This window comes from Plodia interpunctella, chromosome 10, assembly GCF_027563975.2.
Source record: "Plodia interpunctella isolate USDA-ARS_2022_Savannah chromosome 10, ilPloInte3.2, whole genome shotgun sequence".
Lineage (NCBI taxonomy): Eukaryota > Metazoa > Arthropoda > Insecta > Lepidoptera > Pyralidae > Plodia > Plodia interpunctella.
This window is the reverse complement of record NC_071303.1, coordinates 8,003,292-8,026,591: the sequence shown is the minus strand read 5'-3', so window position 1 is coordinate 8,026,591 and position 23,300 is coordinate 8,003,292. Positions and strand designations below refer to the sequence as shown.

Here is a 23,300-nt window from a genome sequence, read left to right as displayed (position 1 = left end):
TACTAAGAAAAAAAACTGTTTTTTTTGTTGTTGTCTGTTTTGTTTGTTGAAAAAATTGTTTTTTTCTTAGTATATATCGAAGTTCGTAGGCATAGGTTTACGAACTTGAATTAGGGGTATCGACATTTAATAAACACGAGGCGATACACAAGCAACTGATAATTTCCTGTAAAATCACAATCGCTTTATTATAAAGTTACTGACTACATATTTATTGCCCAAAGCGAGCAGTGCGCTAAAATAACACATTGACATTATCTTGGTAGTCTATTCCTTTAGTTGATCATCAGCGCCGACCAAGTGGCATTATACCGTACGAGCCATCACACCACGCTGCCACCGTATTAGGATTACCGGAAAAACTATCATTGTCGTACCCATTACATGACAAATTGCTGGTATTCCACGACATTACCGCATTTGGACTTTATGGCAAAGACCATCATAATTATGGCAGTCTATTTACTTCTAAGAATTGTTAATAAAGGTTAAAGTGTTATGGAATGTCGCAGTCCCTCGTACTTTTGCCAGAAAACATTTAGAGTTGAGAAATTAAGTCTATGCATTGTCCTAGATTATAGTAGTCAGAAAGAAAGTGACGTACGAGTATGGTACGGCCTGAATATGATCATTCCATATCCTCCCGTTGTCTTACGAGGCGACTAAGGGACAGATCAGCCGACTACCGTGATGATTTCGGTTGATCAGAAATCGGTAACATTTTATCTAGTTGCTAATATAAATAAATAAATATCCACGTATCCTTTCCATGGTGTCTCCTAACTAAACATAGGTACATAGAAGAATTATTTTTTAAACTTTATGGGTGATTGTAAGATACATTATAAACAAAAACAGAAGGTAAATAACGGAAGATGCATTTTCTCTGAACCATCAGTAATTTGTCCGCGGGTCTTGAAAGTATAATTGGCTGGTTTGATTAACGCTAGCCTGTGGTTATTTTATCGCCGTCTCCTGCGTATCACCGGAGCTAAACGGCTGTCCGTCAAGCAGCCAGGCCAGCGGTGAGACGGGATAATCACTCTCGTGTGAGAAAGCTTAACTGCAATTAATTTAACATTTAAAAATATTGTGAAAAACCTAATTTAAATTGTGAAACTATAAATAATGTAAATTCTTCCACTTCGTTTTAATGTACTTATAAAACCTACGTTTTTGTTAATTGTCGTATCGTCTTTGGAGAAATGGTTGCGGTGATGCATGCAGGCAGGCGAAGATAGATATAGCGCATACTCCACCGCACAGCATAGCTTATAAGAAGTTGGAGAAGTGTTGAGCCGGCAGCGTAACATCTGGTACTGTCAACACAATATATAAAACCACCAAAACTAATCTGTATAGAAGCTACATACTAACCTTGACACGCAGTCTGTACCTAAATATACGTACAAGTCATAAAATCAATTCCATTCAAGCTAATATAACCGTGATTCCCATAATGTCATTTCCAAGACAGGAGACGTCGCTGCGCGGCAAAAACATGACTTCATCTCCTAGGCTGTGACGAGTGAGATTTATTCTATGCAGAATCTTAGGCTCTTGACACACTTCGGGCGTTTATTCAGCTGGTTTTCACGTTAGTATTCCTTTTTCTTCATGGTTAATAGGCATAGAAAAGGTAAATCTTTTTATGTCACCTACACGTCCGAAGAACATTCATAATTCAATCATCAAAAAACTATTTTCCTCCCTTTGTTTAGTGAAGAGCTATGTTACCTAAGTAGCTACACGTGGATATCTGTGCAACTGAAATAAACTCTTGCGCATTTGAAATGCTAAAGAAATGTCTTATGTAGGTGGGTATTTTTCCACGCTGTCATCTCGTGTGGCACAAGCCTATAGGACTTGATAGACCTCAACATTTATTTCCATCAGCCCACAAAGGGCAGCCCCGACCTAATAGACCATTCCACGAGGATTTATGTACAAACATAGTCAGATTGAAGCGTACTTGGCTTCAATTTACATACGCAGGCATTCTATGGTAATAGACGTTAGGCCTGCTTTACACAATGGTCTAATATTGCGAAACAATCCACCAATCCACCGACTAAGCTACTAATGGTATGGGTAGTTTTGTCTGTCTTTTAGATAACGACGTTTTGTGGAAAGAACATTGTGAGAAAGATCTTGACACCGAGGGACATTTAAATAAAGGGCCAATTCGGGAATTTTGAGGAAAGAACGAACTACAAATTAATAAGAAACTTTCGAATGTTATTCTGAAATGCGACTTGTATTTATTCGATAGCAGTCAGCAACATCCTCAACGGGTAGATACATCGATTGAAAGCACGCTGCCCAATGTGTAGAGCGGGCTTTAGAATTTACGTGAGCGTCTTACCTAAACGACGAGTTAACATCATGGATGGGAAGATTGATGGAATGTAATTATTTATTTTGCGTTCCTAAAATTAAACCTAAAGAATAAATGATCAATTATAAGTGACGTCACATCAGGGACATATTTTATGGATGTCCGAAATATATGTCGATGCCAACCCTAATCCAATACCTCAGCTACCACATCAAGAAACGAAAAAAAAACAAGCTTGGCACCAATAGGCTCCGCACAGATTTTCTGATAAACTATAAATATTTAATTAGCGGATTTCACTGGCGTGGTAATGAGTAGCGTGAACGTAGTCGCAAAAACAGATGTACGACTGAGGAATTACAAAGATGCGTTGATACTTTTTAGTGGCTTGCGGTAGGTAGGATTCTACCTCTGGTATCGTTGGGTACACAAGTCTGACACGGAAATCTCAGATTAGGCAAGGAACAAATCTTAACATGCCGAACTAAACAGGGAAATAAAGGTAAGGTGCCCAAATCAAAACAATTCGTTACGAGTCGGATAGTTACGGTACGGTACGCTACGGTAAGCTACGGTAGTGTTGTATACCTAAATTATATAGATAATATCATTAAGTTATATAGAAAAAATAAAATAAGTAAGTACTATACCTAATGATATTGTTAGTAGATGGTACCTACTAAAAATATCGCCGCTGCACACCAACTGTATGGAATATATATTTTTTTGTAAAGAATCGCCCACGCGATAACGCCACGAAGAATTTTACTAATCCTACTGCCGACTTCCAAAGAAGCTACGCAAAAAAACTTGAAGCAGCCTTTTCTCCAACGGCTTTTACTGACACTTTAGTCGTCGACAGTACCCAGACCTAGCATAAATCTCCATCACAACCCGCGTCCGGAAGGCACAAACGTTTAGTATAGTAATCGTGGCTAAGTGCAAGCTTATTTATGCCTCTATTACACCATGCTTCTCTAGTACCATATCCACTCTCACACAAGTACACTCAAGTCAACACTACATGTTAAAACACTATGAACCTTAACCTTATCTATATAGCGGTTATACTGGCGAAATTGTTGTAAAGAATAGATTGATATCAAACAAAAATAATTACCTAATTAAGTTCATTAAATGCCTTGCGTTGTTACGTCGTGAAACAAAACACTCACTGTCACTTAACAAAGCAAAATATATATTTTCTTTTGCATTTTTAATGCAATACTATTCGACTATAGTTTCAATCTTATAGCAGAGTTGTAGGTAAGTAGTTAATGTTTTTGCACGTGCTTGACTCAGCAACTAACAGAAGTAAAAATAGGATAAAAATTTTATTTTATCCTATTTTTATGTTCAGAGTTAGCCAGTGTTTCTCATATTACACTGCACAGTGTAAATACAGAACAACGCATAGTGTATCACCAGCTTTAGAGCGTTCATCGCAGAATCTTCAACTTACAGTGACATATCATCCGCCTTACAAGGCTGATGGATGCTGTTACGACCCTGATGCCTATTCGTTGCCAAGCACTTTTATGCACATCTGTACATGTTTGCTTCTATAATTATATATTTGTATTGACTAACTGGCAGTTATGGTTGTTTAAATAACGGTGTTTACATTTTTCAGGGTTTAAAGCCCTCAGTAACGGGAGTCTTAATCAAACTCTGTTTCCGTCACATGGCTATATCAGTTGGTGGATGAAAATTAATTTCGCAATGAATTTTTGAGTTTTCACAATTAATTTCTTTATTTTTGCTATTTTTTTCCTTCTTGTATTTTTTACCTTATGTATAATATAAAGGGCTGTGTTCCGAGGAACCATTTGACTAAAATGTGTCCAACACCAACACTATATCATCACACCTCTTTCATCTCGCAGAAACTAACGACCTTCAAGTCTACCACGAAACAAACACGTAGCACGTTAGTAACGTGTATGTATGCTGTCTCTTTCTCCCGTATCGTGTATAGAGAGAACGTGTGAAGGCAATGACATGCTACGTGTTTTGTTTTATGGTAGCCCCTGGGCGTCGCATATAGTGCGCTTCAAAAGGAACTTCAGCACGTACTCTTGTGTTTATGGAATGAGAATATAAAAAGAATACTAAACGGAAACTTTCATGCATTTTTATCGTAATTACTTTTTAAAACTTGAATAAAATGAGCCGCGACCAATCTACCAACCAGTTTCACCCACCAGTTGGTTGAATTTCTGTTTACCCATGCAGCGCAGTGGGTACTGCAATCTGTACCAGTGTTAGTAATAACACACTCAATGAATTGTATCGTGATAATGAATATGATATGTCGGAGTGTTACCTTCATTGTCATTTTAATTGTTCTTACAGCTATAGCAACACTGCGTCCGCTAAGGTATTAACCATATTATATTCTCTGTAAAGTTAAAAAAAAAAACCAAAAAACATGTAAATTTGTATATTGTTAAACATTATTGTTTGTAATAATAATTGTGTATTTAATTCATAATCACAAATAAGATAGTGTTTTCAATGCCTCACTCCAGACAATAAAAAAATACTAGGTACCGTTAGGTAGGGCCAGGTAATACGTTCACAATGCAAAAAAAAATTGAGCAGATTTTAATAATGAACCTGAGCTGTTTTTCAAATACAATATTTTATTAACTTTCAATACTAAGTGGCCGCACTTAGTATTGAAAGTTAATAAAATATTGTTATATTATGAAATAGATTTATTTATTGATGTGCAGTGATTAAAAATTACGCTATATAATCCGAACAGATTTTACGGAATAGTAGGAGCTCAGAACGAAAAAAAAAAAATGTCTTTACAAAAATGAAATTTTTGACACAAGCATTTTATTTTTGCCAGAAAGATCTTATTTCATTCAATGTGTGACAAAAATATTATTTCCGCGCAGTAAACCGCTGAGGAGTTGCCACGTTTTAAGCCGTTCTTGGGTACACCATCAAGTCATGTTCATAATAATGAATTGTCATCCAATCTAAACGTGTGTACAAAATTTCAGCTCAATCTGTTGAAGATATCTGCTTCCAACTTGAGTTGAAAGATCCAACCGAATAGACATAGGGACAACATATAGTTACATTACAAGTTAAAATCTTGTTAAAATAGTCGCTTCAGTTGGTCGGAACTAATAAAAGCTGGTCGGAGCTAATTTACTATTTTATAAGTCGTCCCGGAGCACCAAATTGACGTCTACATTGAACTGACCGCGTTCGAGGTCACAAGTCGCCTGGTGACTCCACGTGTCTGAAGAGATCACTGTGTAGTCACGTTTCTGTAACAAAACCCACATTTATATGTTACTAGCTTTTTACCCGCGACTTCGTCAGCGTAGAATAGTAACTTCTTTACTATATAATTATATATTTTTTTTATTAATATGACCCATGCCAGATTACTAATTTCTAAGACCAATATTTTTTGTGATAGCCAATTAAGTAGTCTTTGGTCGTCTTTATAACATGAACTTGCACCCCCCATTAAAGCCTTTTCAGGGTTGATTTTTGAAAAAAAGTAGCCTATGTTTGAAAGGTGGTATATGCATATCAAATTTCATGAAAATCGGGCAGCGGTTTTGCCGTGAAAGGGGAACAGACAGACGACAGGCATTCGCATTTTTAATATTAATATGAATTAAACTTTTTGTTGCAAGTAAAAACATACAACATATAGTTCTTCAAAGAGCACTTGAAAAGATTCATTCAGGGCCGGACAACCGCGTGTCACATCTCTAGTTTTGGCCTTCATAGGCTACGGTGACCACTTGCCATGAGATGAGCCACATGCTTTCTTTATTAGCCTGTGGTGTCCCACAGGGTAGGCCTTTGTCTACCCTCCACTTCACAATCGACCCGGTCCGTTCCGTAACTCCTCAACTCAACTCCTAAATACAATCTTGTTTTGGGGCGTCCTCTTTTCTTCGCCAGCCATCAGGCCAATTATGCGGCTATATGAAAAAAGAAATAAAAAATAAAACCTCACCAGTATTTTGACAGCCTGCCTCGTGTGCATGTCCCACTGCACCCAGTCCCCAACAGTGGGCCACTCGCTGGGGCCCGAGCTGATCTCCTTCCCCCCCACTTTCCAAACGGCCCATATCACGAATCCGTTCACTGTTTGTTCTTCTTCGCTATCTGTGTCTCTGAAATATTAGTTTATCATGAAATATTCGGTTAAGTTTGTTTGTTACCTCTTCACGCTCCATCCGCTCAACTAATCTTCATGAAATTTGGTATAGACGTAGTTTGAAGTGCGGAGAAGGATACACGGTACCTTTCTTCCCGAAATTTACTATACCCGTGGGAAATTTACGCAAGCAAAAGTTGTCTAAAGTAACTTACGTCAACGGATGCGCGTCATTGTGCGCATAAGTAGCTTGTAATTGGGTGAAGCTGAGGTCCAGCAGCTTGCGGGGGACGCCGCGGCTCCTGCACGGGTACTCCCACAGCGGCTGCGGCTCTATCTCCGCGTCGCTTATCACTCGCGAATTCTGAGTGACACATGCAAAAGTTGCATCAAAAATCTCTCTCCCATCTTTTATTTATGTATTTAATTTAATAGCACACAAAACAAGTTACAATCACTTGATGTAGATACAAGAAAACAAGTTTTAAGTTTTATTCTTTACGTGCGCTCGGTTGTATTCGGGGCTGGTCTGACACCGAAAAGTCCGGAGTTAAATAACAATTTTGGAAATTCGGCTGTGATTTTACTACCAGCGCCTGCCTGACGTCAATCCTACTTGGGAACTCTGTTTTTGCGTGTATAAGTTACCAAGGCTTGATAGACTCACAATCGGATAGACATAACGAAGGGATCCCTTTGTTATGTCTATCCCTAGGTTCCAACGAAAGTTGGAACCCTAAAAATGGCCTCAAGGCTTCACACTCATGCAAATTTCGAGGTTTTGGAAAGGCTACAAATATGGCTATGGGCTGTAACACACACAAAGACTTTTTAAATTCTTGCCATATTAATTGTAATTTATCAAATCCGATCTGATCCAAAGACCGTTACTTTATACAACAAATTTAAGAAAGTATTTAAACAGACAATATTTTCGACTTATTTGAGTATTTCACATAAAAATGTATTCAAAGTAAAATAGCACTCACCTCAACAAGTTCATCGAACAACGTCATGTCGATACCCTCGCACCTACCTAGGGGTATTCTTATCTTGTGCAAGTCCAGAAAATGCACTGGCATCGCCCAAAACTCACAGCCTTCAGGCAACATCGACACATGCCCACACAACGCACTGCAGAATTTATACAACAAATACGCAATCTTCAAATTCTCCCAAGGCAATATTGCATTACTGAAATTCGGATCAGCCACCACATTTGTCACCTCATTCAAAATGTCATTCGTAATCTCTGGCACTATAACCACATTCTCTATGCCATTCTCTACGATATAGTCGTTTAAAAAACCAACATTCAAATTCAGATTCTCTAGAATGTAAACTTTTTTCGCGCCAATTTTCGCCGCAGCTAAACCAAGGAAACTGCTGCCGTTCAAATCTAAAACCACAGAATCCCTCGTTAAATCTTCTTTCATCTTACTTAGGAATTTTTTACTTCGCCTTCCATCGTTCAAATACGAAACGTGCGTTCTGGATAAAGCCATATGCACTCCGCACTCGCATATAGGTCTTTTATAATGCTTTTGCTTGATTTTTTCGTCTTCTAAGTAGAACCATAGAGAATATTCGTCCTGGCAGGAAATGAGTGTGGCTTCGTGGTGGTTTTTTAGCGTTATTTCTTGAGGAAGATAGTAGACAGCTTGCATCCAATGGTCTCGCCAGGGAATCGAATCTTGAGGTCGTTCGGCCGTAATGTTGGCGTCAGGGTGGCTCCACCAAGGCGCACAACTGAGGCATATCCTACCTGGAATTTATATATGTAATTTATTTATTTTTATTTAGGGAAACATAAAAGATAACAAACAATAAATAATAATACCATTAGTTGTTATATAACTAATGAACTTTGATGTGCGTGTTTACACAACTATAATTATAACAATATAAAGTTTAATGTCAAATTTTTTCATGCTTATATAATTTAAATTAGCGTAAATTATAGTTATTTCCTGATCTAATCTTGAACAAGGCTTTTGTGGCTTGTAATTTCGGACCTATACAATTAGGACAACTCCATAGCATACCGTGAATGTCGTACAAAGCGACTAAAGGATAAAAAGCAATGGCAGGCCATAGGGGACAACAATATTCTCATAGATGAGAGCAGAGGTGATGCGAGGCTATTAGCCGATCATAAAACCAAAGCCCAATCTCAAAATTTAAAGGTGACATTGAAACGAAGCTTAACAGCCAAGAATAAAACATAAAATGAGGACATTATTATTCTGGCTGGGGACACCAGCACAAGCACCAGAGGTGTGATCAGTCCTCCCATTCTGGGACCATTTCACCAAATTCAAAAGTGGAAGATAGAACAATGATGGTTTTCATAAATTTGCCACCAGATCTCATTCAAAAATAACAACATAATAAAATAGTGTACCTTCAGTGTCCATATTGAGTTCCCACCACATGAAGACCATTTGCGCTCGGCCCGTGCCAGTAGCGGTAAATGTTTGTTTGACAGTCCGCTTGAAATCTATGGGGCTGCGGCCGGACCAGTCGTAGTAGAACACCGGGATGGGGTCGGAGAGTTCACGAAATGATGCCCGAGGAAGCTGAGACAGCTGGAGGTCATGGACAGCTGCAGAGCCCGCACAATCTTTCATCTGATAACAAATTGTTAAATTAGAATTTCACCTATTGATTAATGAAGGGGCAGATTCCGCAGCAAAAGCAGCTGTTGATGGAGGGGAGTATATCCTGAGTTTGCCTTATGCCTCAGAGCCTGTGCCTATGTTTAAGTCAAATGGAATTTCCCCATGAGGCTGGCATAGTAGCACCTAGCAAATAGATTGTTTTAAAAACCTCACTATTAAAACCATTTTTTTTTATTGTGTATGTGCAATGTGCATCAAACAAATTTACTGCCAGTGTGTTACAAAATAAATAAGTATTGATTTGATTTCATACCTTTCTAACTATTCTGCTCTCCCTCTCTTTATTATCTTAGCACATATCCTGATACTTGGGAAAAAAATCAGGATTAGACATACTTCCAGTACCTCAAACTCCATGGGAAATTACAAAAATAGACATAGCAGCAACAATAGAGTGTGTGAAATATACCTTCTGTGGTGTCCTAAGTATGACTTGCAGATCTTCATCAGCCAAATCATTGAGTTTGTTCCACTTCTGCAAGGTGGGACACTCAACTAGTTGCACATATATTACTGCTGAATCTGGGATCACAATACAATCCTCTTCTAAGAGGTGCCGGTGTGCGTGAGAAAATGTTGATATGGCTCCTAGAAATAGAAACAGTTATGTTCTCCAATTATTCTTATACAAATCTGTATAATTAATTATGTAACTAGGTACCTATACCAGCAAATCATTATTGCAGTAAAGTACCACAAAAGTTTTTTTTATACTACTGAGCAAGCAAAGTTTTGTGGCCTTTCTGATGGGAAACTATTTTTATTACATTTTTGATGTGACATCAGTGGCATTGAATGACTATGCTCCAGCCTTTAAGTTCAGGGAATATCAACTTTACTTAGTCTTCAAGATGCAAAGTCTAGCTTTGTGCCATGTCTCCATAATATGTAGATCTGGCTGCTTATGACAATGGTTTGCTCAATGTATGTAAAATGTAAAAATAATATTCAAATTACATTTCATCTATACCTTCCCCAATCAACTCCGTGTCAAACACCTCTGTCACCAATATGTTTGCTTTCTGCTTCATATCCCCATCTACACCAACTGTCAATTCAGTAGACCTCTTAGGAATGAGGGTTATTTTATCTGCTACTCCATTATTTTTTAGTATATTTGCACAGCATTCAGCCATCGGTTTGAAAGCTTCACAGGCTACAATTGAGTCTGCTCCACATCGAGCAGCCATGATAGAAAGAAGACCAGTCCCAGTACCTAAAAAAAAATTAAAAGCAAACAAATTGTGAAGTTGCAAAATATTTTGGCTATCTTCCTTATGTTAACAAATTCTAAGATTTTAACTTCTGAAAAAGTGTTACCTATATAGTTATGTTTTTTTTTTCACAAGAGTAATATAAGATTTTTACAACCCTACCTATGTCCAAAACATTAGCTTGCTTGCCAGCTCCATGCGTCTTCTCGATAGCCAGCTTAAGGGCTCTATAATATTTCTGATTCCTCTCAGTATCGTGTAACATGTCTGCAAAGGCACTCCTGGCTATCTCCTGGTGATAATCATAATCCTCATGCTGCACGTCCCATTCGGTGCTGCCCGTTAATGGGTTCCTTTTTTGCGTAAAAACTTGCATTCTGGCCTTTGCTGAAGAAAAAGATCTGAAATAATCAGTGTGTTGTACCGGCAACTTATTATTTCAGAAAACAAAATAATTTAAGTGTGTTACCTTTTGAATGACGAAATTATTACAACACTACAAAGCTTTAAAGAACTATGTAAATGTAGCATTAATAGGGTTTTAATTAATTTGTTTTTGACACTCGATCCAATAACACCATGAAACTCATTTTTATAACCTCAAAATAAAATAAAACCATTGCTATGATTGATATTTTTTTGTTTTGATTTGTTTGTCAATGTCAATATTTTTTGACATTGACAGTCATAAAAAAAAGTTAAATAATAATGTCTTTGTAGATCGCTTTTTTAGTAAAGTAATATAGAGGCTACCGGATTCATATTAGGGTTTTGGTTTAGTTTTAGCATCTAAAACTTCATGATTCTGATAAATTTAGTTCAACAAAAGGGATTACGCATAATGTATATCATAATAAAATAACAAAACCTTATTTATTACGGTCCTTTTTCCATTATCCAGACATAAAAAATATATTTGTGAATTTTGACGGATTTGGTGTCATTTTAAGTGTCTTGTCAATTTACGATAAATAAGATAGTATTTGGACATTTTGTGATTTTTTGCAGAAATTATTAATATAAAATTGTGTATTCTAGTTTAACATATTTAATTTTTTTCAATGGCAGTTATTTTGTAGATGTCACCCATTTCGTCTTTCATTTCGACGTTTTGGTATCATGGCGGCCGCGGTCGGTAGGATTTGTGGAGCACGGCTTTTGAAAAATTATAGCCAAATAGCTCCTCAGGTACAAAAACCAGTTAAATATAGTATATTTATTAATAAGACTTAATATCGAAGTGACCTACCTATCAATGACGACAATGATGTGTCTAAAATCCAGCCTCGACGTTCTGAGGGCGCAAGTGATTTTTACCTATTTAAGAATGTTTTTGAGGCCATTTAATAGGATATATCGCAGGAAGTGGGTGTGAAAAACTCCAGTTATCATTATGTTATATCAGTGTTTCGAAAAAATATTCACGGGCAAGTGGTAACCTATTCTACATTATGTAACAAGTACACGAAATCTAATGGAAAACCTACCTTGCAGGTTTGTCAGCTGTCCACGAGTTCTCAAGGATGGACGAGAAACAGAAAATTGGTGAGTAAACCATTGCTTTTCTCATTCATAATATTCTATATAAATTGGTCACTTGTTCTAATTCATACAAAGTCATTTGAAGGAATGTTTTGTTTTTAAATTAATTGCAACGGAAATCTCGAAACCTATAGATAAATTATTAAATCATCTGTGTTCGAATACCTATCCTACCTTTAACACTATTGAGTTGTGTAATAAATAGATATGATATTTTTTTTTATTAGCTGTTTGAGTCCCACTGCCGAGCAAAAGCCTCCCCTAATTTCCCTAAATAGATATGATACTTGTAAAAAATTTAAATTCTCTAAATCTTAATTATTTGCCTACCATGTGAGAATATTAATCAAAGAAGTCATCTGTTAAATAAACTAGTACTTATACAGTGGACAAGTGGCTATACATATATGTACATTTTCCTCAATGCACACAAGCACTAAATTAAATGTTTGTTGCCAGTTATTGTCAACATTAGGGGTAGTTGGAGGAGGAGTAGGGGCACTGCTGTTTGCCCTGGAACAATCAGTGCAGGCAAGTGGTAGTGAGGCGCACCCTTACCACTTACCATGGAGTCACGACGGCTGGTTCAAATCGCTAGATCATGCCAGGTATAGTGCAAAAGCACAATTACAAGTAATTGATTTATTTAGTTCACCATTGGTTATCACTAGAATACCTACTACATCAGTACAATTCTTGCTTAATTGTTAAGACTAGTTGTGCAACCTTCTAAGGTGTACACCACATGTTAGTGCATGCACATGCAATGCAATTGATTATAATTATTTTATATTGATTATCTTTTAAATTGCTACTGCAAAGCTGTGGCTTTGCAGTAGCAAATGTTGACGTACTTGATATTGATAAAATATTGTAAGTGATAAGACATATTTACTCATAAACCGCACAACACATATTAGTAGCTAAACACAAATCTATTTCATTAAATTTGGTTAGCAAAAGTGACACATGTTAAAAGTAGATTGTGTATTAGAAATTGTCATAAAGTTTGAAACTATAATCAAACCCTTGATAACTAAGAATTTATACACAAAATATTAATAATGATCAATTGTTATCATATCAGTCAGTATCAATTACCATAACATAGATACACCTAAATTCACATCATCCAATCACACCCTAATGTACCATAGATAAGACTATTTAGTATTTGATTGGAATTACTACAGCACTCACAATAGCAAAAGAAAATTTCAATTAACAAAGAACACTTGTAGAAAATGTTCTTTTGCTTTGTACAAAAATACTTTCCTCTAAACAGATAAGATTTTGATATGAAATCAAATTATTAATCAAATGAAAAAATGAGTACCATACTGTCAGAATACATATACTAGAATTCCCACAGGAGTGGATGTCAGGGATAAGTAGTTATGACTTATAATTTTTATATAGTTACCAACAAACAATACTATATATAATGAACTAATAGGCAACAATAACATTCCCAAGAGGGGACTACATAATGCCGGCGATTATTAATAAAATCACAATCAAATCTTCAAAATTTAAGTTAACATTACATAACATTCATGGTGTCACAACCCCAAATGCAGCAGGGAACACGCGAAGTTGAGAGAGACGTCTATAAACCAAAATCCATCTGACTAAAATAATTTTCCATCTTGAATGATAACCTTTAAATCACAGAGGTCATAAATTATAACTAAAGATATATAATCTGATTGCAGCATTCGACGCGGTTATGAAGTATACAAACAAGTGTGCAAAGCGTGCCACTCGCTGCAGTACATTGCTTTCCGAAACCTGGTTAACGTCACCCACACTGAGGAACAGGCTAAGGCTGAGGCAGATGAGGTGAGTCACTGTGTTATTTAATTTCGGAAATATACAATCCTTCCACACAAAGGTAAATAATTCTACTACCTACTAACATCAGCTTGTCATGTGGATACATTGTATGTGGGCTTTGTAAACCTGACAACATTGAGAAACTCATCCTGCTGAGAGACAACTCAACTGACAGCAACATATTATTTCAGTTCTGTCATGTAAATTTTCAATATGCGATAAGATAGCAGTGATGTAAAAATCAAAACTGAAATTTCATAATGTCTACTGCTGTCACCAACATAACTGACCCGAACTACTGTTGAATTTTGATTTTGTACAATAAAGGCTTTCTAAATTAAAATAAAAACTTTACACAAGTTAGCGAAAGTAGGTAGCAAAACAAAAAAATATCGGTCAAGCGCGAGTTAGACTCGCGCACTAAGGGTTCTGTACAAAATTTTGAAGATTCGGCTGTGATTTTATAATCGGCTGCCTGCCTAACGTCTACCCTCTTTGGGAATGCTATGGTTGCCTGAAAGAGACCATAGACCTGGGCATTTGATATAAATTTCCACTTGATACCTTTACGCCAGACAGACAGGCAACAAAGTGATCCTATAAGGGTTCCGTTTTTACTTTTGAGGTACGGAACCCTAAAAACAATAATGCCAGTTTTAGTAATATAACAACATACATATTTGGACTCACATCCTAACATAGCTTATACTTAAAAGGAATTTCCACCACTTGTTATAACCAAAAATATTTGCATTTGTGGAAATGAAAATATGGATATGATGTGGATGATATTGATCCATTTTTCCCCAGGTAATGATTAGAGATGGTCCTGATGAGGAAGGAAACTTCTTCGATCGGCCAGGCAAGCTGTCCGACTACTTCCCGTCGCCGTATCCCAATGAGAATGCGGCGCGAGCGGCAAACAATGGTAATTAATCTGTTTATTAAAAACTAGCGGCCCGTCCCGGCTTCGCTCGGGTAAAAACATAATACATAAATAAACACCACACTATCTATTGGTGAAAACCGCATGAAAATCCGTTCAGTAGTTTTTGAGTTTCAGAGGTTCAAGTATTTCAGAGGACTTTTAACGGGTTGTCGGGATAAAGGGTGGTTCTCGGAGCATTTCGATCGCTGAGGCCGCGCTGTCATTACGACGCGTCCATTTTCTTGAGGAAGGAATAATTTCCTAAATCAATCATTCATAAAATTATTATTATAATAAAGAGGTAAGCGTTTGTGAGTATGTTTGAGGCGGGTAATCTCTGCAACTACCGAACCGATTTAAAAAAATATTTCACCATTACAAAGGTACATTATCCAAGATTGCTATAGACTATATTTTATCTCAAAATTCTCACGGGAGCGAAGCCCCGGGCAACATCTAGTCATTCATAAAATTGACATTGCCATAGTACAGATGAATGATATTAATGAGATCCGCCCATTAGCGGGGTAACGGGCTATAAAACGGTTATTGTATGACGTGTTGCGTGTCAGGCGCGTACCCGCCGGACCTGTCGCTGATCTGTTCGGGCCGCAAGGGCGGCGAGGACTACATCTTCGCGCTGCTCACCGGCTACATCGACCCGCCCGCCGGCGTGGTGCTGCGCGAGGGCCAGAACTACAACCCCTACTTCCCCGGCGGCGCCATCGGAATGGCGCAGGTCCTCTTCAATGAGGTCGGTTTTTATTTTAGTGATAATTTTTGTTTGTTGGAATTAGAGCGAAGGCATTCCAATCATCGTCATGTCAAGTGTTATTGCTGGTGTCTAGATTTTATTCATGTCGCCTAAAGGCATCTGATTTTACGACTGCCTACCCCATCTAGTGGCAAGTAGTCGGATATACACTAGTGAACTAAACCGTCCACCAATGTGCAGGTTTCCTCACGATGTTTTCCTTCACCGTTAGCAATTGGTGTTTCAATGTTTTTTTTAAATTCGTTTATTTTAATAAAACTAAAAATATAACTATGTGACAGGACACAAGTAAAATGACGAGAGAGAACTAACAGATTATTAACAAAAATATAACATTGCTAATGATGTAAATAACGGTAACGGTAACGGTAACGGACGCAGGCGGCGGAGTACTCGGACGGCACGCCGGCGACGGCGTCGCAGATGGCGAAGGACGTGGCCACGTTCCTGCGCTGGTGCTCGGAGCCGGAGCTGGACGACCGCCGCCTCATGACCATCAAGGCCATTGGTATGTTCTCGCTGCTGGCCGCTATCGTCTACTACTACAAGCGGCACAAGTGGAGCACGATGAAGTCCAGGAAGCTAGCCTACAAACCCGTCTCTAAGAAATAAAGCCGCCGACTACATTAGTAGATTAAAATCTTTTAGACAATTTTTTTTTCGATAGGCACAGTAACATGTTAATTGTTTATAATTAAATTAATTTATTTTATATTTCATCATGGTTTTCTTCGGTCGCTTCGCTTGTTACCATACTCTAAGGTCCGATAACGATGCAATTATATAGTGAGTTAACGTACGTAATTTTAATGATTGTACCTCAAAGTACGGAGGGTTAGCACAGGTGATCAGTTCAAACTGTGCTTGTGATGTTTCGGGAAGATATAGCTGTGTGTACAGTCAGTATCAGTGTACAGTTGAATAAATGAGTTATTGAAAATCGAGTTTCATTAGTGTTTCTTTTTTTATATTAATTTGTGAAACCCTTTTGTAAATTTGTATAAATACCAAAGTTTGTAAATAAGAGTTTGTCCCTGACTCAACCCAGGGACAACTGAGACACTACTGGTAGTATACTACTCTGCAGGATGTTGCTGAAAGACTCTTGTCATTGAACTTTGTATTATTTATGAAACAAATTTCTAAAACAATCGTAATTTCTCCTTCGTTGGTAAGTAATCATACCCAAAGGGAGTTGACGACTGCCGGTCATAAAATTACAGCCAAAATATTAAAAAGAACTTTCGCTGCAGAAATTTAATACCGTATGAGTTCTAAAATTCACACGGAATCGACACTGCAGGGAATAACATTGATACAATAAAAACTAAGAACATTAAAGATTTCCATAAGAAAAGGTATATCCAAGCCAATGTGAAGCCAACATAACATTTGCTTTTACACGACTACCTAAAGGAAGAAAGAATGTTATGTTTTCAGAGTTCATATTTAATCTGAATTTCTTCCTCTTCACAACGTTAACTAACCATAATTTGCAAGCTGTCAATTAAAATGTAGGATATATGTATACTGTATGAAAATTCGAAATTAAAAATAAGAAATTAAATCACAGATATAAGAACATATAACTTATATCTGAATTCATCTTATATATTATATTAAATACTTACAAAAAATCCACAGATATATAAAAACAATATATTGTTAAAAATGCTCATCAGTTTTAGAAATCGTATTAAATTGAAATCATTAGTATCATTCACATATTTTTATTTGCCATATAGACAGGTTTAAAAAGTTGCGTGTGACAGATGACAGAAAACCACCTTGTTTGTTTTCTTTCTAATTAAAGAGTTTTCTTCTGTAGTTTTCAATGAAACGAGCCAGCTTAAGTTATAATCACAGGTTATAATGGCACACATTAGAATCTAATCTAATCACATCTAAAAATTAAAAATATGTAAAATACAACAAAACAATAGAGAGCGATGTTCAACTTGTGACAAACAAGGGTTTGGTTCTTCGAAGTGTTTTTTCCTAGCTAAAACTAATAAAAATGAATGCTATTGTCGGTATGTGTCATTTTTGTGAAGCCCATGGCCCGCGGCCTTTATTCTGTACTTTCACGACCGATGATGAGAAACACGCAACGGAATCGTCCAAGTCTACCGTGGAATGTACGGGCTGCACATCTCTTGGCCCTGAGACCGTGTACGTGTCCAGGGATGACGGTGGAACCATTTTTTGCAGCAGGGAGTCTATTCCTAACACGGATGTCATGGCATTCTTGCGGCAAGCAGCTATAAGGAGTATTACTTGTGAGGTCATCATGATTTTTGATCTATTCCACATTTACAGTAGTCAAAACAGAAAAACAAACAATAGTTTTTGTTTTTATGCCACAAATTCTATTTAGTTAAGCAATAGTAAAGTTTATTTTGTTTACAAGTCAATGTAATCAACCTTACTGTGTCTTTTTGTGATTTTACAACAATATAAATTAAAATGTTACGAAATACTTTCACAGTTAATAATAATCTTTTACTTTAGATATTTGATTTCTTTTCAACATTAAGTACTGTGAAATTTGTAAATAAAAATACCTATTAACAATAATTCCTAACACATAGGTAAGCTGGAGTAAAGAGGGTGGAGTGGTATACTTCAGTGAGACACTGGGCCATGTGCTCAGTCTTATGTTCCAGCTCCGAGACACCCGTGCTCGGGGGCTCCGACGGTGGTTCTCTATTGTGGTGCTCATGCGGGACAAGATGCTGCTGCTGAACATCACACCAGTGCTGTCGGAACATATGTTGGTATGTGTTATTCTGAAGTTAGTTGTACAATACAAAAAATATTGTAATAAACTATTTTAAATTTCTGTCCTTGCCATGGTTGTGATGAAGTTGGGAAATCTGTCAAACATTTTCCAATAAAAAATTAATTTGTTGTATTATCTATTATTCTGTGTTCATTGGTAATAGGTATGTGTTGTGTCTGAACTATCTGAACTAAGGAAAAAACATTTAAATCTATATTTAAGTCCACCATGTTATTTTTTACAGAAAATATCAAAAGAACTACAAAGTCTAGCTGATTCTGTATTTAATGAGGAACAAAAGATATGTTCCCAAAGAGCACTGAGACTCACAACTGGAAGTTACGACTTTGGACAGTCAAGATCACTGATTCAGTTGTCAGGTAACCAGATCTTTGAACTTAACCTATGACTTAACTCTATACTTTAGTTGACTAGTTCTAAACACATGTACACATATGTATGTACTATACCTATACATGCAGTTACAAGTTACAGTGACAACTGGAACCGAAATTAAAATTCACTGAAATATCAGCCTTATTAAGCAATAAGAATAAGAGCTGTGAGCGAAGCTTTTATATCAAGAGCAATAGGAGTTATGAGATCTTGCACATAAATACATTATGAATAACCAACAGTCACTGCTGTTCAAGTAAAAAGTATCTGAAAGAACAGCAATTTAATTATGTATGTATTACAGGTGATGGAGAAATCTTTAAAAGACTCCACTCTCATTTCACTTGGATGTTAAAAGCCGGTGCTCTCACATACTCCGAGACTCTTCATACAAGTCAAGAAATGTTGAGGAAAATAAACCCCAATTCCATCAAGCAGTCAATATTTGAAGAAAATGCTTGTAGTGTACCAAGTGATGAGGAGTACATGCCTTTGAGGGCTCTAGAGAATTTACTATCACAAGAAGTATTCAGGATACTGCTCTATTGCACATTGACTGGAATTGATGTAAGATCATAAAACTATTCTACAAAAGAGCCGCTGAGTTATTGCACTATAAAAGATAGCCAACGAATGTCTAGTCTGTCTCTGTGCCAAATTTCACCAAAATCAGTTCAGTAGTTTTTGAATTTATTAATTATAAACAAAACTATAAGTCTTTGCTATTTCTAATATTAGTATGGAAAGATTTGAATGCATGGATATGGATTTCCGTAATTTATTGTAGTTACATAATCACTTCCACTGCAATGTAAGAATAATCAGTATAATGTTTGTTAATTTCAGATAGTCATTAAATCTCAACATCAAAATGCCTCGAGCATTGCCAAAGGACTCACAAGACTGTTTCCTCTTTCCAACATAAATAGTACTAGAATTAGGTTAAGTAATAATAGTGAACAAGTGCAGTGTACAGGGCGCCTGTGCGTCGTGGATTCAGAGACTAACAACTTTTATTGTAAATGGCCTGGAGTGCTGCCGCCGAAATGTAAGCTTTAACTATCAATTGATTACAGCGAATCAAAGGCCAGCAATATCTAGTATACATCCTTACGTAGGTACCTACCTAATATGAAAAGAGTCCCCTTGTCTCGTCCGTCTGTATGAATGCGATAAACTATCAGACAGATTTTTCTATGGTTTTTACCAATAGATAATGTGATTCGTAAGGAAGGTTTAGGCACATGAATGGGGAATTTAAGTGTTAATTTATTATGGTTTTACTTGAGCGACAACGCCGCGCCGGGTCGGACCACTTATAATAAAATAAATTAGTAATTTTGTAATATAATCACGGACCATAAATAGAAAAGGACCCGGTGTTAGGCACAGATGTACTTTTATACTTTTTACTTGAAGGGGTTGGGGTTAAGACTTCTTTGTTTTTACTTCATGATATACATATTTTATGTTATGCCTTTACAAGATGTTTAATTTTTTACGATTTTGCAGGTCCCACTATAATGAATAGGATAGAAGCGTCAATGAAAAATTCGAACATTGACGACGCTGTACTTCACCAGTACATCAAGTCGTTACAGCTGGAATGGCTCGGGTAAATTTGTAGCTATCTCTCTCTCAACCTTCCATTATTACACTAGCTGCGCCCCGGGGCTTCGCTTCCGTGGGAATTTCGGGATAAATCGTACCCTATGTGTTATTCCAGGTTATATTCTACCCGTGTACTAAATTTCATAACAATCGTCCAGTGGTTTTGAATGAAAGAGTAACAAACATACACACACCCTCATAAACTTTCGCATTTATAATATTAGTGTAGGATACATGTTACTAAATGAGCACTGCCATAAGGCTACACCCTCATGATAATAAGTTTTAAGGCCGGTGCAGACCAAATCCATGTAAATGCAACCACAATTCCATACAATATGGGTATATGTAATGCATGAAGCTATAGATAATACTGGAGGCTGCACCAATAACTTTTTGATGTAGTCATGTCATATGTGGCCTCACTATCACACTTTAAATATAAAGTGCGAAAATTTAAATGTGAAGTAGGTATGTTCTGTTAATTTCAAATATGAAATTAACAGACTACAAAAACATACCTTAGCTTTGTAACTTTTTATGAATAACAAGAGTACCATGGATTTAATAAGTACTTCGTACAACCGGAGAACCTGCTAATTCCATGCAGAGTGCCTACTTGTGGTATAAAGCTCGCAATATCTATTAAACTTTTTTGCAGGATAGCTAAAGCTGTGAAGGCTGCAGTGGAATCATCAGGCGAAAAGTCTGCAGCAGTAGCTAATTTGAAGAAAGTATTTGGTTTGACACCCCAAGATGAACTACTAGTTAATTATTGGATTAGTACATTCTGTTAAATCAATTGTTTATATTTTACTGCCATTAAACTTCATTTGCAACTGGTGAAAAGGGCCTTGAGCTCAAGAGAATTTAAATAAAGCTGTGATAGTGTGAATATTCTTGTAGTTTATGTAAGTATTACCCATCAATGAATTCTCTAAAGGGCAACGATTCTGTATATATATCTGATCAATATAGACTAATAAGAAGCATGACTGACTATTTCTATGGAACAGAGTTCAGAGAAACAAAAATAAAACAAGAAAATAGATAGTACTCCTTATAATTAAAGATTAGACGTTGGAGCGACGGCTGGGCCTCGCGCGCTCGTGTCCCTTGGAGCGCACGTAGGGCTTGGTGTGCGAGCGCGGAGCGCCCGGCGCCGGCCCAAAGTGGCGCACCGCCTCGCGCGCGTTACGGCGGCCCTGCACCAGCACTGTCTTGCGGCCTGTGGGCGCCCGCAGCGCAAGCTGGTCGAATGTCAGGATCTCTCCTGGAAATTATATCAACAATATAAAAAATCTATTGTGCCTGCTACACAGCAGCACATTTCTGAACTCATGATATTGATGTGAATGAATGAAATTGCATAATTTGTATTGCATGAAGAGCTGTTATTTACTGCCATAGTTTATCTAGTCTATGCTAATGTTGGGACCTTTGAAACAAATCAACTGATTTTGATAATTCTTTCACCATTACAGGGTATTCTGATATGAGAATACCCTGTCACTGAGATGCTTTTAGGCAGCTTGATCTTCAGGAGTGTTAACAATAACACACTCAATAAAAAGAGTAGCTTCAGGAAAATTATAACTGGATGCAATAAAACAATGATTTGATTTGAAAGATGTCTCTTGCTAGACAGACATTGTTTTACTGTAATGCAGCAAAAGTATGTATGCCATTGATTTAGTTCCTATGTAATGCCATTGATTTAGTTCATCCACTAAATCAATGGCATTACATAGGTTTACTTATAGTTTCTTAATTGCAAACAGCTATAAATATAGAGTACTAAATCTATTACAAATTAATCCACCCATTGTAGGAGGAATCATTTTAGCCAGAATCAAACTTTACAATTTATAATATATCAATGTTGATGTACAATAATAATTGATATCATTGTTATATATACAAGATCACAACAATGTGCTTTATTTCTATTTTTGTGATATTGAAGAGATTTCACATTTGATTTTGTAAATAATGTGAAAACATAAAATATTTAGAGTAACTTATAATAAAAATAAAAATTTATAATTAATGCAAAATAAAAATAAAGTCATATAGCACATTGCATTTGCTACAAATTACACTTCCTTCATATCCAATAAATGTAAAAAGTCTCTAACCTATTAAAATATTAAAACGTCAACTAACCTCCAGCAGCCAAGATACGGGCACGAGCCTTTTCCGTGACGTGAAGAGCAGCTACTGTCATTTTAGGGACTGTGTACAGCCTAACATCATTGGTTACTGTGCCGACAACAACAGCGATCAGACCCTCGCGAGTGGGCTTCTTCATGTGGCGGGCCAGGCGGGACAAAGAGATTGGTGGCCGGTTGATGCGGCTCATGAACAGGCGGCGCAGTACGATCGTATTGAACTTGGAGTTCGTACGCCTGGCCAAATACCTGTACAGCTGTCAACAAACATTTGAGGTTATGCTAAACAATTTTCAAGTTTGTTTATGTCTGGATCAATAACTTTAGACATTTGTTGAACCGTTTTTGGGGTCGTAAGACGGGAATTTATTTGTACTTACTTTTACAAGCAGCCTCAAGTATACATCTTGAGACTTTACTTCCGTGCGCCTAACTTTCCTATCGTGTTTGTGGTTGATGTCGATACCCTGAAATAAAGAAAGGAACACATACTGAATTCACTGATTTCATGGAAATAACACATAAACTTTCACTGCACTCCATTTTCACTTAGATTTTTAAAGATTTATTTATTTCTCTTTACAACAAAACTCACCATCTTGACAACCTGATTAAAAAGAGACCATAGACAATAGAATACATTGACAGCTAGGAAATTTGTGTTGCCCTGATACCAGATACAAAATGTTTATACGATTTTATTATTCTGGCTACCCAGCACAGTGTTGCTTAGCGCGGTATTATTTTCTAGATATTTAGATTAGAAGGGCCCCAAGCGCGGCTGGTCCGGTTTACCCGCGACTTCGTCAGCGTAGATTTCCGACAACATAACATTATAATTTTGTGTGATTAATGTGTTTACCCATTACCCAGATTACTAAGTAG

General features: G+C 36.9%; 4 protein-coding genes across 6 annotated transcripts; 2 read left to right on the top strand and 2 right to left on the bottom strand.

The window, feature by feature from the left end:
- Positions 1 to 5,123: 5,123 nt before the first annotated feature.
- On the bottom strand, positions 5,124 to 11,004 carry Art7 (Arginine methyltransferase 7). 2 transcript variants are annotated; one of them, XM_053750709.2, is made up of 9 exons: positions 10,844 to 11,004; positions 10,537 to 10,775; positions 10,131 to 10,376; positions 9,570 to 9,748; positions 8,884 to 9,109; positions 7,469 to 8,244; positions 6,695 to 6,843; positions 6,336 to 6,495; positions 5,124 to 5,628 (listed from the first exon to the last, which is right to left on the bottom strand). In XM_053750709.2, exons 1-9 carry the CDS (start codon positions 10,903 to 10,905, stop codon positions 5,515 to 5,517), a joined length of 2,151 nt encoding a protein of 716 aa, XP_053606684.1. In that variant the 5' UTR covers positions 10,906 to 11,004; the 3' UTR covers positions 5,124 to 5,514. The 2 variants fall into 2 exon arrangements, with proteins under 2 accessions (XP_053606684.1, XP_053606686.1); XM_053750711.2 differs by having other exon boundaries at positions 10,537 to 10,761; positions 10,844 to 10,996.
- Positions 11,005 to 11,405: 401 nt separating this feature from the next.
- On the top strand, positions 11,406 to 16,399 carry LOC128673111 (cytochrome c1, heme protein, mitochondrial). The gene is made up of 7 exons (XM_053750727.2): positions 11,406 to 11,562; positions 11,869 to 11,919; positions 12,376 to 12,524; positions 13,632 to 13,758; positions 14,563 to 14,680; positions 15,253 to 15,434; positions 15,837 to 16,399. Exons 1-7 carry the CDS (start codon positions 11,494 to 11,496, stop codon positions 16,065 to 16,067), a joined length of 927 nt encoding a protein of 308 aa, XP_053606702.1. The 5' UTR covers positions 11,406 to 11,493; the 3' UTR covers positions 16,068 to 16,399.
- Positions 16,400 to 17,218: 819 nt separating this feature from the next.
- BHD (Birt-Hogg-Dube) lies at positions 17,219 to 21,139 on the top strand. 2 transcript variants are annotated; one of them, XM_053750251.2, is made up of 7 exons: positions 17,219 to 17,739; positions 18,047 to 18,232; positions 18,482 to 18,617; positions 18,938 to 19,200; positions 19,480 to 19,681; positions 20,146 to 20,248; positions 20,911 to 21,139. In XM_053750251.2, exons 1-7 carry the CDS (start codon positions 17,473 to 17,475, stop codon positions 20,912 to 20,914), a joined length of 1,161 nt encoding a protein of 386 aa, XP_053606226.1. In that variant the 5' UTR covers positions 17,219 to 17,472; the 3' UTR covers positions 20,915 to 21,139. The 2 variants fall into 2 exon arrangements, with proteins under 2 accessions (XP_053606226.1, XP_053606225.1); XM_053750250.2 differs by having other exon boundaries at positions 17,220 to 17,739; positions 20,906 to 21,139.
- A 152-nt stretch (positions 21,140 to 21,291) lies between these two features.
- On the bottom strand, positions 21,292 to 23,117 carry RpL18 (Ribosomal protein L18). Its single transcript, XM_053750253.1, has 4 exons — positions 23,011 to 23,117; positions 22,796 to 22,882; positions 22,411 to 22,672; positions 21,292 to 21,517 (listed from the first exon to the last, which is right to left on the bottom strand). The coding sequence occupies exons 1-4, from the start codon at positions 23,011 to 23,013 to the stop codon at positions 21,318 to 21,320; spliced, it is 552 nt and encodes a 183-aa protein (XP_053606228.1). The 5' UTR covers positions 23,014 to 23,117; the 3' UTR covers positions 21,292 to 21,317.
- Positions 23,118 to 23,300: the final 183 nt, after the last annotated feature.